Source organism: Denticeps clupeoides, chromosome 3 (assembly GCF_900700375.1).
Source record: "Denticeps clupeoides chromosome 3, fDenClu1.1, whole genome shotgun sequence".
Taxonomy (NCBI): domain Eukaryota; kingdom Metazoa; phylum Chordata; class Actinopteri; order Clupeiformes; family Denticipitidae; genus Denticeps; species Denticeps clupeoides.
Genome location: NC_041709.1, coordinates 18,525,717 through 18,544,545, shown reverse-complemented (window position 1 = coordinate 18,544,545; position 18,829 = coordinate 18,525,717). Strand labels below are relative to the sequence as shown.

The 18,829-nt window shown below is 42.0% G+C and overlaps 1 protein-coding gene across 1 annotated transcript; it reads left to right on the top strand.

The window, feature by feature from the left end:
• Nucleotides 1-7,904: 7,904 nt before the first annotated feature.
• Nucleotides 7,905-18,283, top strand: LOC114785552 (guanine nucleotide-binding protein subunit alpha-12). Its single transcript, XM_028971885.1, has 4 exons — nt 7,905-8,461; nt 11,106-11,321; nt 15,580-15,630; nt 17,038-18,283. The coding sequence occupies exons 1-4, from the start codon at nt 8,144-8,146 to the stop codon at nt 17,605-17,607; spliced, it is 1,155 nt and encodes a 384-aa protein (XP_028827718.1). The 5' UTR covers nt 7,905-8,143; the 3' UTR covers nt 17,608-18,283.
• Nucleotides 18,284-18,829: the final 546 nt, after the last annotated feature.

Sequence of the window (18,829 nt, the reverse complement as noted above, 5' to 3'; positions counted from 1 at the left end):
GTCACGGCCAATACACCTCCAGCCCACAAGAGAGTGCCAGACCAGCCGGGGAGACAGCAAACCCGGAAACGGAAGTGAGAGTGGGCAGCGCCAAGTATAAAAACTAGGTGACACTGAGGAGACAGTGCCCGCTCTTTGACGAATTTGATGCCAGCCTTATTTTCCCCGCCCGACTAATTCATATCCATGACCATGACTTTTGCCTGTCCCCGACCTAGAACTTTGCCTGCCCCTCTTGTGACGACGATCTCTAATCGGATTCTCCATTGTGACCACGACCTTCGCCCGCCATTGACCTTGAGTTTGCCTTTTGCTAAAACGATCTTCCCCGTTACCCCCCACGGAGCCAGAGTTCGCCTCCGGTCCTCCTCTCCCAGTACGACGACTTGTCCACCCGCTCCAAGCATGCCTGCGAATGCGTCCCTGAACTCGGCCAGTGACACAGTCAGATCACTTTAAACATGCTTACTGTAGGGATATGTAATTATGAGATCATCTCAAAATGGCACAATATTTACTAATCCAAGGATCCCATCAGATACTAAAGGCTGCAAACAGATGTTTACTGTGGACATCTTCCCACCAAAAAAAATGCCTAGCCATCACCAGTGGATGGTGGTTTAGAAAGTGGTCACCATGCTCAGAGGTGTACAGTAACAAAGTAGATTGACTTTTTTTTTTTAGTTTTTGAGTGTCTATACTTCACGTGAGTAGAATTTTTTGGGGAAACGTTTTGCTTTCACTTCATCTTACTTTTTATTCCACTACTTTGGGTCTCGCTCCTCGCTCTCATTTCTGAAATTGGATGATTTTTGTTTCTGATTAAACCAATCAGTAATCAGTAGGGTCATATCACGTCTGACTTAATCTGTAACCAGATAAAATCTTGTGGGGGTGTGTAGTGGTACAATAAAAAAACTAATTCTGTCAGCTTGGATATTTTTCATTCTGTAATAGTTTATCAATTTCTTATTCTGAAGGTTCTATCAACTAGTCAGAGGAATTAGTGTCACGATCCGGTCCGAAATGGGGTTTCATTGTTGTCATGTGAAATGTTCCCTAATCGTTCTCACCTGTGTTAATTGTATAAAGCTGCCCTGTTCGTTTCTGTTCGCTGTCAGGTCTTTAACGTTATGTTCCGTGTTCACCCATGTCAAAGTCTCGGATGTCTCCCCTGTCCTGAGATTCACTATTAAACCCCTGTTTCATGATGTCAGGTGATAGCGTCCTTCATTCCTCGTCACTCTTCGCCCTGCTCTCTGTGCACCCGCCGCGTCATGCCCGCATGGATGTGACAATTAGTTGTTTTATGCATTTCGCCAATGATGCATTGACAAATGCAAAAATGCAATGCATTGAAAGATTTTTTTAAAGCAAGTACTTCAGTGCTTAAAAATGTGACTGTATGACTTTAATTAGAATTGGAGTAACATTTCACCAGTGGTATCTGAAATTAATCTGTAATAAAGTAATGAATGTGAGTATTTCATCCACCTCTGACCGTTCTCTTGATTTGTACATTTCATCTCCCGTTTCTTGCTCTGAGTCTCCATTTCAGCATTAACAGTGATTTTTACATGTTCTCCCTCCCTTGTAGTCTTGAAGGTCCTTGTATGATCCATTGCTTTATCATTTATTGTCCTCATGCAGCACTCTCCTGTTGCACAGGAGTCCTCCTGATCTGTGAAATGTCATCTGTGCCAGTTCAAGCCATTTATTCTCCCAAGAGAAGAGCTGCAGACTGGTGTGAGATTGATGTTCTCCTTTAGTGTGACTGGAACAGGAGAGTGAAGCTTGTCACATGCCTGTGTGTGTGTAAGTTTTATAATGGACATTTCACAGAGTGGATTGTGTTCCCTTATTTCCATACATACACACACACACAAAACGGATATGCATAAGTTGAAGTTCAAACAATAAAGCTCAATATCTACACTTCGACAAGCTTGACACAGAGACTGAAATATGTTTGTTTACAGCCGAATGGAACAGGGAATCTGTGAAGTCACAGTTCTCAAGGTTCTCAAGGAGAGTGTGCGTGAGCTGGATGCACATTGTATTGTACTGACTCCTGAGCCAGGAATCTCGGGTTGTCGGATGTATCAGGCTGCAAGCTACAAACAACTTACACATGGCCCCGTCCTAAAACAGATTTTGTTGACCAGAATTGCCATCTGCACACAAAATGCATGCCAACCAGGACAGAAGAGCCCAGAATTCAATTCTGGCCAAGTTTCACTGGGCTACATAAAGACATAAAGTCCAACCAGCCAAAGATGGCTGTAGAATAAAGCAAACTGCAGGGTAATGAGAGGCTCCATCTCAATCACTGGCCAGTGGTATATCTACACTGGATGAGATCCATGAACCATAAAAGCGGCCAGATCGTTGACATCATTAATAAGGCCACAGAGCCATTAATCGTGTCCTACTGGAGCTGTGAAACAAAGCAACATTGGTATAGAATACAGGGAAGGCGCTATATTGATTATTTAATAACAATGGAATTGTTACTTTAGATTAGTCAGATGACTCTCTTTGATAAGGTCATAACAAATACAAAATACTACAATTAACAAAATATGAATAAAATAAAAAAAATCTGTCCAACAGTTTTCACACTATACAGTGTGTAGGAACATGCACGCACGCACCACACACACACACACACACACAGCTGTCACGACGGCGAGCTGACGGGGGAGGGAAGCGCAGAGTCGGGACATACTGGGAAAGGGATTTTATTAAGGCACACAAATAAACAAGGTGCGATGGCTGAAAACAGGGAATAAAGGGGAAAACACGAACAAACCTGCAGGCATGTGGCGATTGACAGAACTCAAAATACACATACAACTTTTCAAGGTCAAGTTCATGACTGAGTCCACAAAAATGCCGTCCCTCCAGAGGGGCGGAGTCAGAGGCTTTTAACAGCTGTCAGAATTGGCTTCAGCTGTAGCCATCACCTGGAGCCAATCCTGACAACAGCAAATGTTCCCAGGGCAGCGGCCCTGTAATCAGAAGGTTGCCGGTTCGAATCCTGGTCCGCCAAGTTGCCACTGAGGTGCCACTGAACAAAGTACCGTCCCCACACACACTGCTCCCCGGGCACCTGTCATGGCTGCCCACTGCTCACCAAGGGTGATGAATAAAAGCAGAGGACACGTTTCACTGTGTGCACCGTGTGCTGTGCTGCTGTGTATCAGAATGACAATCACTTCACTTTTAACTTTTAATGCCCATTTTTAAAGTGCTCCAATATGGAAATAAATTCTTTAAAAATCTCATTTGCTTTGTCTCTCACAGTTGAAGTGTACCTATGATGGAAATGACAGACCTCTCATCTTTTTAGTGGGACAACTTGGTCACGACACCAAGGAAGGGGAGGGAAACCAGGAGTAGGCAATCAGGAAGGGGCGGGGCCTGCACCCCAGTAAATGCGCCCGGCTGATGCCGGACGCCGGGGAGGATAGTCACAAACATTCGGTGGCTGCCCCACTGTATATAAATGATATGCTGAAGTGTGTGCATGTCAGTATTTCAAAATGTTTTTTTTATACAGTCTACCTCAAACCAATCTACTATTCTTTTGTTTTGAAGTGCTTTAACTGATCTTAGTCCCAACAGCGTAATAACATAAACTCACATATACAGATTTAGAAAGATATCGACTATATGTTCTCTCTGCTGCTGTTGCCCACTGTCTGTCATTTCATGTAATGCTGTGATCCCGCACTCCACTTTCCACTTAACCAGCTTGTCTTGCCTCATTGGACAAGCATTTAACACTGAGGCTGCAGTTAATGAACGGTGACGCTCAATCCTCTCCATCCCGGTACCATAGAGACACCGCTGCCAATTCCACTGCATTAACGGTGCTGCACCCGGGCTGCCGTGGTAGCCGAGTGACCCTGTGTAATGGGTGTGTGTATTGACTGGCTGATGTGGTGTGGCGGTGAGCAACAGCGTTTGCACTAGTGGGCTGCGCTGGAGTGGGTTGGGGGGTTGAACCTGGTCGTCAGCGAACCTGAGTGGATTTTTAACTTTATTCCTGGGCAAACAGACAAGAGGGCGGGAAAAGAGAGGGACAGACAGAATGAGACAGGGGAGGCAGAAAGAGAGTGATAAGACTTTTAAACAGTGGTAATTATGGGATAGAGGATGTTGCTGCGGTTAATTCAGAGGCTCAAGCTGCACACAAACCCACATCAGCAGTTGGTCCGTATTCCACACGTTACATTCTCATTAGCGGAAATCCAGGAGACGCTTTTAATGATGCTGCCACTACACACACACACACAAACACAGACAACTGAGACCAGTAAGGCGTAATTAACAATTTTGTTTACAGTCTGGGTACTGTCTTGTCACATGTTCTGCCGCCTGTCATACACAAGCAAACATACACACATATCTCATTCATCTTTCCCGTATTTAATGATGCTGCCACTACACACACACACACACACACACACACACACACACACACACAGTTCCCTGATTAATTATACAACAGGCTGTTTAATTTCCCACCCCTGAAAACACCTGCAGGCTTTTAGCCCAGCGGCGGTGTCCAGTCCTGACCTCCTCTTTGTCCTCATCCCTCTTTTAACCCCCCTTTCAACTTCTGATTCCCAGCACACAGTTTTCACCCATCCCCTCATTTTCTTTACATGGTCTTCAGATGTCTTTCTCTTTTATCTATCTGTAGTGGAAATAAAGTGTGTACACACCCTTGTTAAACGCTAGGATAATGTAATATAAAAAACATTGAACAGATTAATCCATGAAAAATGGATCCCTCCTTTAATGTGACCTTTACATTTTAATCAAAAAACACACATATCAAAGAAATATAAAAAAAAAACGTACAATAAGCGTGGTGCATAAGTGTGCACACGTGTGCATAACTAATACTCCGTTGTATACTCCACTGTGTACGATATTCATCTCGACTCGGCGGTCTTGTGAACATTAGCACACGGAGACTGACCAGCACGCTCAGCCGAAAACAAGCCGAAGCGACAGGCCACCCTGTCAAACACCAAAGAAGGCTGTGAGATCTCTCACCAAATAACACACCAGAGCAGCAGGAGCACAGCGACTAGCGATTACTCAGGGGGGGGGGAATCCATTAAGACAAACAAGGCAAAAAATGGTTTTAATATTTTAAAACGCTGTTGCTCATGCATTAATACAGCCTTTCATGTGTGCTGGGGTTGCGTTTTGTTCTCTATGAACTATTTAAAGAATCATGTTTACTAGATGGAAATTTGAGCATACGTACACACACAGGCACAACGGAACCACCGCCACACAATTAGTCTAAAAGCTTTTTCATTACTCAAACTCCGTCTTTATAAAACAGAGTCAATAAATGCACTGAAAGCCTTTCCAGACGCTTGCCCTCCTGCTATCTCACTGTCATAAACAGTCTCTCTCTCTCTCTCTCTCTCTCTCTCTCTCTCACTCACACACACACAGTCGTGCTCTAAGATTAGACTGACATTTATAAAGGTTGTTTTCTTCACAATGACAACAGGAATCAAGAGAGGCCTTAAAAAGCAGGAGCCATTAAAGATCCATCAATGGACCAGAGTTTTTAAACCAGAACAGGTGCAGCCATGGAGGGAGGACACACACACACACACACACACACAGCAACTTTCAGGGACTTCGATGAAGATCTAAAAATGTCCAGGAAATTGGTCCCATTTTAATATAATCACAATCACTTTAATTGTGCTTCTTTGGTGAACATACAATAAGCTGGAACCCCCCTCCCTGCACAACAGCTCCCGGTTCGTGTTCTCACAGCACCACCTACTGGAAGTACTGTTCCCACCTGTTACTCACAAAGTCATATTTGCAGAGGTGTGAACTGGACACATGACTGATTAAAAATGACTGTAAATTTCCCACTTGTGGGACTAATAAAAGGATCATCTGATAAAAAAACAAAAAAAACAGTAAATACACACATTCATATCATTATCAGTGTCAGACAATGTGCAATAAACTGATGCAGTTTGCCCCAGTCTTGAGCAATGTGCAATAATCTCAACTATTTACAATATGTTCATCTAGTTATTCCTCTGCAAATAAATATATGTAGGTTGTAAACTTTTGTTGCATATGTAGCATCATGCTTCAGTGCAATGACAATAAAAGACATTTTGTTGGCATGTTCTCTGATATGCTGGAATGATTTCGAATGTGCAATTGATTTTGCAATGAATTTGGAGGCATGTTTTCTGGTCAGCAGAAAATCTGAATTCATGACAACAAATCAGAAAATACACAAGCAAATGCAAAGACACAATGTTTTTTCTTCATATTGGCACGCGTGTCAAAAAATGTGGTAAACTGGGCACACTGCTGGTAAAAACTCCAGATGCTTTCATGAACTTGCCAGGTAATCAATAATAATTATTTATTATAAATATCAATATTTAGAGCAGTATTAAACTTCTTATTGAAGTTTACAAAATTGATACGAAATGCAGAATACTCATTACACTTGAATGAAATTCATTAATAATAATAATTATTATTATTTTACTAGAAGTCATACAATACTGTTACTGCATCATTGGGGAATTCTAAAGCTGTTTTTCAAAAACAATATTACATTGGATGGGCTGCATGTGCACTGCTCTTTGAGGCAAGCAGCAGTATAACTTCTTCACACTACTGGTTTCAGGACTGGACAGCTCTTTTGTGTTATTCAATAGTTACATAGAATGCACAATACAAAATATACACACAGAATACATAGCAGCTACACATGGCACCTGGCAACTCTGGACAGATCCTAATTCTTTACAAGACATCTACAATCTGAGTAACAGGTCATGCACAGATCAGCTGAGCATGAAAACCAGCAGATGGCACTACTTTCAAAACAGTATCCCATACAGACCAGGAACCAATGCACTCTGTTCCGGAGGTGCAATTTATAATTGTTTACAGTTCAGATGCTATTTAAGGTATTTCTCTAATACAGATGGAAACCAGGTATGCATGGTTGGAGGGTTTTCTGGTTTTTCCTGCATGGTTTTGACTTTGCATGATTTTACTGCCTTGTTTTCTAAATTGCTGTCACATTTTTTGCATTTACTGATTTGCGAGAATGTTTTGTATTTAGCTGGTGTGCTTTCAGATTTGTTGGCTGGATCTTGCTGGCATGCTTTTGATTTAGCGATATGTTTTCTGGTTTGTGTTTTTTTCTGTTGAAATGTTCTAATTTGCTGGTATGCTTTCTGATTTCCTGACATCATGGCATGAATATTTTCTGTTTAAATTTTTTTTTTTTGCATTTGCTGCTGTGATTGATGATGTATTTTTTTCTGGAATATTTTTCTTTTTGGTGAACTGCTCTGTGAATAGTGATTTTACGTGAGACTAGAAAACGTTTGTAATCAACAGAAATGTCAGTATCACTCACTTCACTTTATTATAAATAAATATGAATGTGACCCTCAACTCAACCTGATACCCATTTGCAGTTTTGCATTTTCACCCATATCCAGAGCGACCTACAACCAGTAGTTACAGGGACAGCCCCCGTGGATAAGTGTCTTACACAGTGACACAATGGTAATAAGTGGGATTTGAACCTGTGACTTTGTGGTCTTCTGGTTCACAGACGAGTGTTTAACTCAGTGGGCTACTACAAACCAAACTCATACATACAAAACACGCAAATCTTCAGTAGTCCGATAATCTCCCAGTTCCCGGTCTTGTTCAGAGTGCTCAAGGTTTCCCATGGTGAGCGTCACGTGTGAATACGTTCAAACCGGACGCCTACAAACCACCCGCCTACATGATGACGTACGGCTGAACACGCCCCCCAAACCCCGCCCCCAAGTCATCAAAAGTCAACTAAAAGACCCTCCCGCCAGCGCTGAGGCGACGGTTTGCTCGGCGTTAATAAACTTTCTCAAGTTTCTGCTGCTAAAGGAACGTTTTTACCGGCGAGCGGATGTTGCGTGGAGCACAGTAGACGTTTTTTGAACGTTTCTTTCATGTTAGCCGGGATTCGTTTGAGATTTTTTTAAAACCCGTGACGCCGCCCGTGGGAATGTGAAGTTTTGTTTTTTTTTTGTTTTTTTTTACTGCAAACGTTTCGCGGCTGCCGGACATGTCGGGGCTGGTGCGCAGCCTGAGCCGCTGCTTCCTCCCGGCCGAGGCGGTGGCGGAGCGCGGCGGCGGGAAGGGGAAGAGCGGCGACCGGGACGCGCTGCTGGAGCGCGCGGCGCGCCGCCGCAGCCGCGAGATCGACGCGATGCTGGAGCGCGAGCGGCGCGCCACGCGGCGCCAGGTCAAGCTGCTCCTGCTGGGCGCTGGAGAGAGCGGCAAGTCCACCTTCCTCACCCAGATCCGCATCATCACCGGGGAGCAGTTCGACCGGAGGGCGCTGCTGGACTTCCGGGACACGATCTACGAGAACATCATAAAGGTCAGGCTGAGGTCAGAGGTGGAACCCGCACCCGTCTCATCCACCTGAGTGTGGTCTGGACGCGGGTTCCTCTTATTTACTTGTCCATTCAAAGATAACCTCATTCCCATCAAAGAAGGCATTCAGTTATTACATGTAAGGTGATTTTATATATACAGTACAACCCAAAAGTTTGGACACACCTTCTCATTCAATGTGTTTTCTTTATTTTCATTTATGTTGGTAGATTCTCACTGAAGGCCTCAAAACTATGAATGAACTCATGTGGAGTTATGTACTTAACAAAAAGTGGAGACCTGACCTCCACAGTCACCGGACCTGAACCTAATCTAGATGTTTTGGGGTGAGCTGGACCGCAGAGTGAAGGCAAAGGGACCAACAAGTGCTAAACACCTCTGGGAACTCCTTCAAGACTGTTGGAAAACCATTTCAGGTGACCACCTCTTGAAGCTCATCGAGAGAATGCCAAGAGTGTGCAAAGCAGAAATCAGAGCAAAGGGTGAAACTAGAATATAAAACATGTTTCCAGTTATTTCACCATTTTTTGTTAAGTACATAACTCCACATGTGTTCAAGTTTTGATGCCTTCAGTGAGAATCTACCAATGTTAACGGTCAGGAAAAAAAAAGGAAACACATTGAATGAGAAGGTGTGTCCAAACTTTTGGCCTGTACTGTATATAAAGTCCGTTTTCACAATGTGACATTTTCATGAATAGGGGACCTTTTAAGTTGTTCGGTAGAAATCACTTTATGTTTGGCTGAAGTGTGAGGTATTTTTTGCCTTGTAGTACCCCCAGGTAGATTACAAAAAAAAAATAAAAAATTAAAAATGAGCAATATTCTACTGTTTGTTGACTGACCAACAATACAATAACATCCTTGGCATGTTTCTTAATTGTACGAAACATCAGCAAATGACCATTCACGGGACAATTAAAGTAACAACAATGTACAGATCTGGGGAATGCTCATAGCTGCTGTATTAATACCACGGTCTTTTCTGACCTTCAGCTTTCTGGGAATGGTTTGGTTCGCTCCTGTAATTGCTTGTGAGTGGGTGGGCAGGGCCGGGGATTCCCACCTCAAACCGTCCCTGATTTTCTCCTGATCACGGTGCCATTATTGTTGTCGTGGTTACAGTGACCCTGAAACGAAGGTAAACGGAAGGAGTTCTGCTTGAGCAAATTTTCAATCATAGTTGAAACTTGAATAATTCTGAGGAAAAGTGGAGCTGTTTAGAAATGAAACTGAACTTCCTTTTGATTTTCATAGCAACATGGGCATCTTGGTTTCTGTTTCAGCTCGTAGTACGTTTACAATGTAATATAATGTAATAAAATATTGTACTGTTATATGCCGTTGTAATACATCGTATATGTGTCTGACCACCAGAAGTGCACAGAGCTCTGGATCAGCCCCCATGCAGGGAATGTTTGTGTGTGTTTCTTTATGGGGTCGCATTAGGGTCAGTGTTGGAAAGTCAGAGGTCACCCTTCGCAGATGTAGCCGGGATGTTGTATTTGGAACGTTCACAGGGATTAAAGTTATAAACGGGACACTGAGGCATGGTATTCTCAAGGATCACTGGCCATGTTCGATGAGTTCCCTTCTTTGGCAGCTTCCTTAAGTTTCTGCGGCTGAGGGAACGTTTTACAGGCGAGTGGACGTTGTGCGGAGCAAGTCTGGATAACTGGATATCCAGACTTGCTATTTCCACTACTGTGTGTATGTGTGTTTATGAAAGACACTGTGATCTTTAAAGCTTTATTATGTCTTAAGGCTGCTGTGGTTTGAGTGGAGTGTGTGTAACAAGATGTCTATTTCTTAATTCTTTTTGACCTAGTGTTTTCCATGGAGACAAGAAGTCAGGCAGGAGTTCAGAAGTTCAAGAGAAAAGGATGTGATGTCATTATTGTTTATCATGTGGTGCACGGGAAAAGTGTATAAAATAAATCAGTGTTTCTCACAAACATACACACACACACACACACATATATATGTATCAGTTATTAGTTTTAAGTTGTGGGAAACACTTTAGGACATTTGGGTGTGTCACACTCCATAGTGTATGTTTCAAGTGAGCTTTATTGTCATTTCAGCTACGTACATGTTAGACAGTGAAAGGAAACAACGGAACCTGGTGCTACATGTAACATTTAAACAACGTTACATACTGACAAAGTGCACGTGTGCAACACAAAGCGGCTAACGTGCAAACTGGGGACACAGGCAGTGCAAGAATAACATTTAACAAAAAACATGCAGACAACGAGACAGCCTGCGCTAAAAAGGTGAAATGTGTAATAAATGTGCAAAGTAAAATATTGCTGTGCAAAATGGAATTGTGCAATAATAGATAATATTTTCTAAACATATAAATGGTGGAGTGTGTTTGGTGGCTGATGGCCTGTGGAAAGAAGCTATTGCACAGTCTGGCAGTGAGGGTACCTTTTTGGCAGGAGAGTGAAGAGTGTATGTGAGGGGTGCGTAGAGTCCTTCACAATGCTGGTGGCTTTCCTGGCGCAGCGTGTGTGGTAAACGTCCGTTATGTGTGTGCTAACTGGCCACATCTTTTTACAGCTGTGTGTTACAGCTGGGGAAAAAGGGACTGACGTTAACGCTCTCTCCCTTCTCTCTCCCAGGGCATGCGCGTGTTGGTAGATGCTCGGGACAAGCTCTCCATTCCCTGGCAGAACCCTGATAACGAGAAACATGGCATGTTTGTGATGTCGTTCGAGAGCCGGCCGGGCGTGCGCATGGAGCCGTGCACGTTTCAGCTGTACACGCAGGCCCTCGACTCACTCTGGACGGATTCCGGGATACAGGATGCCTATTCACGCCGGAGCTCATTTCAGATGGCAAGTACAGATGTTGGAAGTGTGTGAGTGTTATGCGATTGCAATATGATAAAGTGCACTTGCTTGTATATCAATGAAAAGTCGCATACAAATTACTAATAGTGAAATGTTTAATTTCAAAGTGAAACATACAAACTACTTATAACAACTTGAAATGCCCAGTGCTTTCAAAATACAATATTCTACAAAATTAAATAATCACAAAAAAACTCTTTACTTTAAAAAACATTACTGTCGAACGACAAACCCTGGTAAGGCTTAACAACTGTATTGATTATATTTGGCCATTATAAAATCCCGTATTACAGTTCTTACGTTTAACCAAAACGTTGTTTGGAGGCTGACTTGAACACAGGGATGCATAGCTTTGCTAGCTTAGATTTGTAAACTGAGGTGAATTTCTTTAGGAAACCTTCAAAGTTTGAGAAAAGTTAACTAAACAGCTAAGAACAGTCTAAATAGTTAATGCCTACGTTTAGCCAAAACGTTGTTTGGAGGCTGACTTGAACACAGGAATGCATAGCTTCGCTAGCTTAGCCTAGCTTAGCTAAGGTTAAGACTAACAGGATTTTCTAATGGCCAAATATATTCAAAGCAATTGTCCAGCATTACCTATGAAATGTAATCCCCCGTGATCTGGTTTGGAGCATACAGCGGTTTGTACAGCCCCAAGCAGCACAAGAGTGAGGCATTTTTATGCACTTCTCTCCATAGACATGTATATGCTTCACGCCACAGCAGAGCCTATCGCAATATGACGGTGACGTTGACGTACGTGTACCAATATGTCTATGCGAATCACGAATCTGAGGTCTCCATTGAACCGAATCGAAAGTCATGTGACCAAACAAGTCACATTTAAATCGCAACTTTTTGCGTTCATGTAATCGCACAGACTGACATCGCGATTACGATTGCGATTAGATTAATCGTGCAGCACTAAAATTAACATACCATGGGGCAGTGGAGGCATATTGGGTACGGAAGTGGACCCGTAATCAGAAGGTTGTGGGTTCTAATCCCGAACCACCAGCCACTGAGTAAAGCACAGTCCCCCCAAACTGCTCCCCAGGCGCCTGTCATGGCTGCCCACTGCTCACTAAAGGTGATGGGTTAAATGCAGAGGACACATTTTGTTGTGGCACCGTGTGCTGTGCTTGCTGTTTATCCCAATTTCAACTTCACTTTCACATACAAACAACATTCCACTGTCACACCACTGGTGCTACACGATACGTTACATTTTATTACATATTATATCTGTATATCTTAATATGACACAACTCAAGTCTCAAGGCTTTAAAATCGTCCAAAAAGGGGTTTGGGTGTAATGTAGTTCATGGAACAGAAATATGATTTTAGAATAGAAAAAATATGCAAGTGTTCAGCCATTACATTTTACAGTGTTTAAAATACAGATAATAACAGAATACTTTAATTAATCTTCTGTGATATTTCATATATTTAATCAGTTTAGAGTGAATGAATAATAATGATATTCATGTTGATGCCAACTGTTGCTCATTATCCAGGACGTCCCAAATTTTTGGGCTAAATCTGGATTAATTTGCATTTGTGCTCACTCCATGCTCTGCCGTTGTTCTGATGTTTGATTTTGACTTCAAAAAGCATCAGCTAAATGAATGTAAAGTAAGAAGCTGAAGTTTCCCAGGCATGTATTGGCTGGATTAGAAGTATGCATGCAGTGGCACTCCTTTAATGTTTTTCTGTATTTATGAATTTGCATCCTTAAGCAGAAATTACCATGCAACCAATGGGAGGGTCTGGTTTGCATTGTGGTTTCAAGTATTAACGCTTAGAGCTGAAACTAAACTGCAAGTATATATGAGGATTCACCAAAAAACACAAGGCTATGTACGCACCTTTGATCTGGCAGTAAAGGCGGCTTTGTGCTTTTTGATAGTGTTTTGGACTTCAGCTGTTGACGCACACTTTTTTGTCCGTGCTCCCTGTCTTTTTACATCAATTCACTCATTCAGTCTCATTCACATTCGCTGTTTTTCAGTGTGACCCTCTCTCTCTCTTTTACACACACACACACACACACACACACACACACACACACACACACACACACAAACTGCTTTTAAACAGAAAACCACATAAGAGGCTGGTTGCTGGTTGAAGAGAGATCGCAATTACATCAGTTTTATTAGAAGAACAGAATGTGTGTTTGAAACATCTGTAACTCAAGAAGAGACCTGAACGTCAGACTTCGTGCATTACTGTCAGTCGCTCACACACACACACACTTGTGATCAGAGACATCATGCTCAGGGCCAGATCATATTATGGCATTTATATTACCAGGATTTGCATGATGTACTTGTGTGTGTGTGTGTGTGTGTTTGATCTTGTATTTATGTTTTACTGAGGGCCATGTCTTCACAAAGATTTTTTAAGTGGGAATAATTTACTAACCCTAACTAATAAAACTGAACAAAGAGAGTAAGGTTTTAAGGTTGTTAAGTTTAGAGGTAGGCTCACACGTTTACAATATATACATTACATAGAAACGTGAAGATGAGGATAATGTGTGCATGAAGTGTGTGAAGAGAGGTGTCTTGAGAACAATTCAGTGTGTCAGGCTGGTGAAAACACATTCTGCAATATCTCTGTCTCTCTCTCCCCCTCTGTTTTCCCTCTCAGGAAGGAACTCTAAAATAGAATCTACAAAAAAAGACCTGCCTCGGCTTCAGAAATACACACACACTCTCTTTCTCTCCCTGCCTGTCTTCTGTAGGTTTAGTAGTTTCCGTTTCTACCCTGTAATCTGCAATGTTCCCTCTAACACAGAGACGGCCTGCGCCAGTACCTAGTGTTTATTTTATTAAGATTGAGGTTTAAACAGTTTGTCTGAAATAGTCTCTTATTTGTGCTCTCAGCTTTCTGCACAAAGCCGATCCCTCAGTTAACTGAACTGGAACTTCAATATAAAACTAGCTTTGCACATACAGCTCTGCTTATTTCTCAGTCGATGGACTTGTGTATGTGTAAAATATAACATTCTTCAATAAACTACAGATTACATTTGAATCCAAATTCCAATTGTTCTTATAAGCTTTTATCTAAATTAGCTGAAACTGGTAAAAAAGGGCTTATAGCCTTTTTATTAAATAAAGTGTAGTAACAGTCAACATGATCATATTATTATAATATTCAACAATCAATGCACAAGGACCGGCTGCCATTCAAAAAGAAAGGCAGCGTTTTTCAGCTGTTTATTGTGTGTGTGTTTTGTGGAATAGTATGCGTCTGAATCTTCTGATGCATCATGATCAAGCCGGATGTGTGTGGTGGTGGGTTTTTTTTTCTGTTTTTATCCAGCCTGGGAAACCAAAGTCTCTCCCTGTCCCCCCTCCCCATCTCTCTCGCTGTCACAGACTTTATCTTTGTTTTCTGGCATTTTGTGGGTCATAAGTAAGGTCAGAGGGGGTCCTGTTTCCAGAGTGTATATGTTCTCTGTCTTGAAGTTATTGTATATTGCTCTTTGCCTCCTCTTTCCCGTTATGTAATATTTAAATCTCTCCCTCAAATAAATTTAGCAAATTAAAGGAGCATTAAAGAGCCATGGCTGAATAGAATGGATGGTTTTATTATTTTGGTCTGTTTCAGTTTGTGAGGAGGGTGGTCTGTGTTGGAGTGGACCAGGAATCCTGTCTCCTGACTCCATAATTTTTCCCTGGCGCTGCCTCTTTAATCCCGCCCAGTGTTTCAGACACAGCTGTTTCCTGTTCAGACAGTGTGCGGCAAGACACACACACAAAGCCTTTTGAAAATACACCCTGGTTTCTCACCCTGACTGTGTTCCTGCAAGTCATGTGATGTCATGTCTTGTGTCTGTACAGTGTTTGCATTAACCTTTTCCTTTTTTTTTTTTATTAAATATGTGTATTAATTTAAATGAATTTATAAACTAATAAGAGGCATCTTCATCAGTATCAAGAACAGAAAAAAATGAAATTAATCGATAAAACAAGAAAAAGTGAAATGAACATTTAGCATCTGTTCATACAGCACCCATGTTTATAACAACTATGTATATTAGGTATGATCAAGAAAAATCTCTGCAGCTCCAAGCGCATTGTTTTTCGTTCGACTGTGTGAGTGAGAGGCTGCTTTTCCGTGTTTTTTGTGTTTGTTCACATGCCAGGAATGGGATGGGGGAGGGAAGCGCTTGCCTGTGATGGGATGTGACATCATAACAGGAATTAAGACCTCTCTTCTCTCCTTTCAGAGCGAATCAGCGAAGTACTTTTTGGACAATCTGGAGCGAATCAGCCAGCTGGTGAGTGCGTCTATTAAATTAACCGGTCAGTCGTTTTTAAATGTAAATATGCTTACTTAACCATGTCAGACTAAATATAATACAAACCTTTTCATTTTGTTTTTTTAATTCATTAAAATGTGCTTTAAAATATCACATTTGACTGCATCAACCACTATTGTTTTTTTTTGTGTGTGTCTAGACCAGGGGTTGCGGCCTGCGGGATGATATAAAAGTTTAATGTTAATGCGGCCTGCAAGTTTTATGTGAATGCTTAACAACTTCTTTTGAGTTTTCAATTGGAAAAATTGCTGAAACAAGGGTAAATAATTTTTTTTCTTCCCCAGAAATAAATAACTCCCCCTGGTCTGACCCTTTACCATGATTTGCATGGAAGGTTCCTTTTTGGTGCAAGCTGAAAAGTATTTCACAAGCGCCCGTGTAACATCTCATAGCAATCATAGAATTACTACTTCGTACTGTGTTTGAAAAAAGCATGTTTGACTTAAAATCAATTTCGCCGGTGTTTGATTCGGCGTCATATGGATTGTATTTAGTTTTTCCATCAGTTGAATGGGCTGATTTGTTTGAAAGTTGACAGCGATATGATCGGCACTTTTCATGCGTATGATTATCATGATAAGTCTGCAAATTCCGTTGATTAATCAGATTAACTACCAACACCGATGTCAATGGAACAATGTCACCAGGAGGACTGGACCTCCGATACGGCCACTCGGCTATAGCTGCCGTCCATATTTCTGCTTTGGAATCAGTCTCCAACCTGGAGCCTACCCACCATGGTTAAAAAGTCAACAGTGTGCTAGGACACACCGCTGAATCCATTATAAAAATTAAATGGCACTAAATAACGGTGTCTCGCTGTTTCGGCGTATAATGAACAGATCGCTATCCCGACATGAACGTGAACATCAAGCGCAAAAAAAAAGATTGCAATTTACATTTACAGCATTTATCAGACGCCCTTATCCAGAGCGGCTTACAATCAGTAGTTACAGGGACAGTCCCCCCCTGGAGCAATTTAGGAATAAGTGTCTTGCTCAGGAACACTATGGTAGTAAGTGGGATTTAAACCTGGGTCTTCTGGTTCACAGGTGAGTGTGTTACCCATTAGGCTACTACCGAGCTGTTCATTATCCTCGGTGCAGTTGTTGCAGAGAGTGAAAGGTCACGGAAGTTAAAGAACTCTTAATAATGATGTTTGAGAAGCAAATTTTTAACAAAGCTTTTTTTGTGGAATACCTGATGTGGCCCAACCTCATCCAGACTCTGTTTCCGGCAGCCCTCAGCAAATTTGAGTTTAAGACCCCTGGTCTAGACCCTAAATATAAGATGACAGAGGTAAAATTTGTATGTGGATTCTAATAAAATTGTTGGTGATTTATCCATTTTATTTTCATTTCCAAGAACTACATCCCCAGCCAGCAAGATATTTTGTTGGCCCGTAAAGCCACTAAAGGCATAGTGGAGCATGAGTTTGTCTTCCGGAAGATACCCTTCAAGATGGTGGACGTCGGTGGGCAACGCTCCCAGAGGCAGAAGTGGTTCCAGTGCTTTGACGGCATCACCTCTATCTTGTTCATGGTGTCATCCAGTGAGTATAACCAGGCATTGATGGAGGACCGACTGACCAACAGGCTTGTGGAGTCCATGAACATCTTCGAGACTATAGTCAACAACAAGCTCTTTGTCTCCGTATCCATCATTTTGTTCCTCAACAAGACTGACCTGTTGGCGGAGAAGGTGCAGATGGCCGACATCCGAAAAAACTTTCCAGAGTTCCGGGGAGATCCGAGGAAGTTGGAGGATGTGCAGAGGTTCCTGGTGCAATGCTTCAACCACCGGCGGCGCAACCGTGGGAAACCACTCTTCCACCACTTCACAACAGCTATTGACACAGAAAACGTTCGCTTCGTCTTCCACGCCGTCAAGGACACTATTCTTCAGGAGAATCTCAAAGACATCATGCTGGAGTGAAGTCAGAGGATGTTCAAACTCTTCAAATACCAACATTCTCCTGCACTTCCAGCAGGTTCCATTGCAGACTGCACATGTATTTTACCCTCATGGTTGAATAAAGCCCTGTTTTAATGTCGAATTTTGATCTAGACTGAATATATTGCTGTGAAAAGGGCTACAAATCAGGAAATGATAGTGGGAAAGTACAAATGAAGAGCACTTAACCACACGAACAGCCAAGTTACCACTTAACAATTAGAACCACTTCACATGCACTTCTGATTGGCTGCTGTTTCTAAAAGATCACACGCAGGTCCTGAAACACCAGATATCAGTCATGCTGAATATTGCTAAATATCTTGTTGAGTCGCCAAGCTACAGCCAATGAAAGGACTAGACACGGGATACATGGACTTCCAATGGTGTCTGTGGAAGAGACCAACTATACTGCCTGTGCATGTCAGTTCATTTTTTGTCACATAGTAGTTTACTTAGTGTCACTATAAAGACCCAGTACATCACTCTACTGATAAAACATTGTGTTGTGTCGACAGTGATCATCTGACTTTAAAAGTTGTGCAGATTGAATTTAGCAGGAAAGTATATACACACACACACAGACACACACACACACAGACACAGAGTACAGGCCAAAAGTTTGGACACGCCTTCTCATTTTCTCTTCTTTATTTTCATGACCATTTACATTGGTAGATTCTCACTGAAGGCATCAGAACTTGAACATGTGAAGTTATGTACTTAACAAAAAAAGGTGAAATAACTGAAAACATGTTTTATATTCTAGTTTCTTCAAAATATCCACCCTTTGCTCTGATTTCTGCTTTGCACACTCTTGGCATTCTCTCCATGAGCTTCAAGAGGTCGTCACCTGAAATGGTTTTCCAACAGTCTTGAAGGAGTTCCCAGAGGTGTTTAGCACTTGTTGGCCCCTTTGCCTTCACTCTGCGATCCAGCTCACCCCAAACCATCTGGATTGGGTTCAGGTCCAGTGACTGTGGAGGCCAGATCTCCACTTTTTGTTAAGTACATAACTCCACATGTGTTCATTCATAGTTTTGATGCCTTCAGTGAGAATCTACCAATGTAAATGGTGATTAAAATAAAGAAAACACATTGAATGAGAAGTTGTGTCCAAACTTTTGGCCTGTACCGTGTGTGTGTGTGTGTGTGTATATATATATATATACACACACACACACACACACACACACACACACAC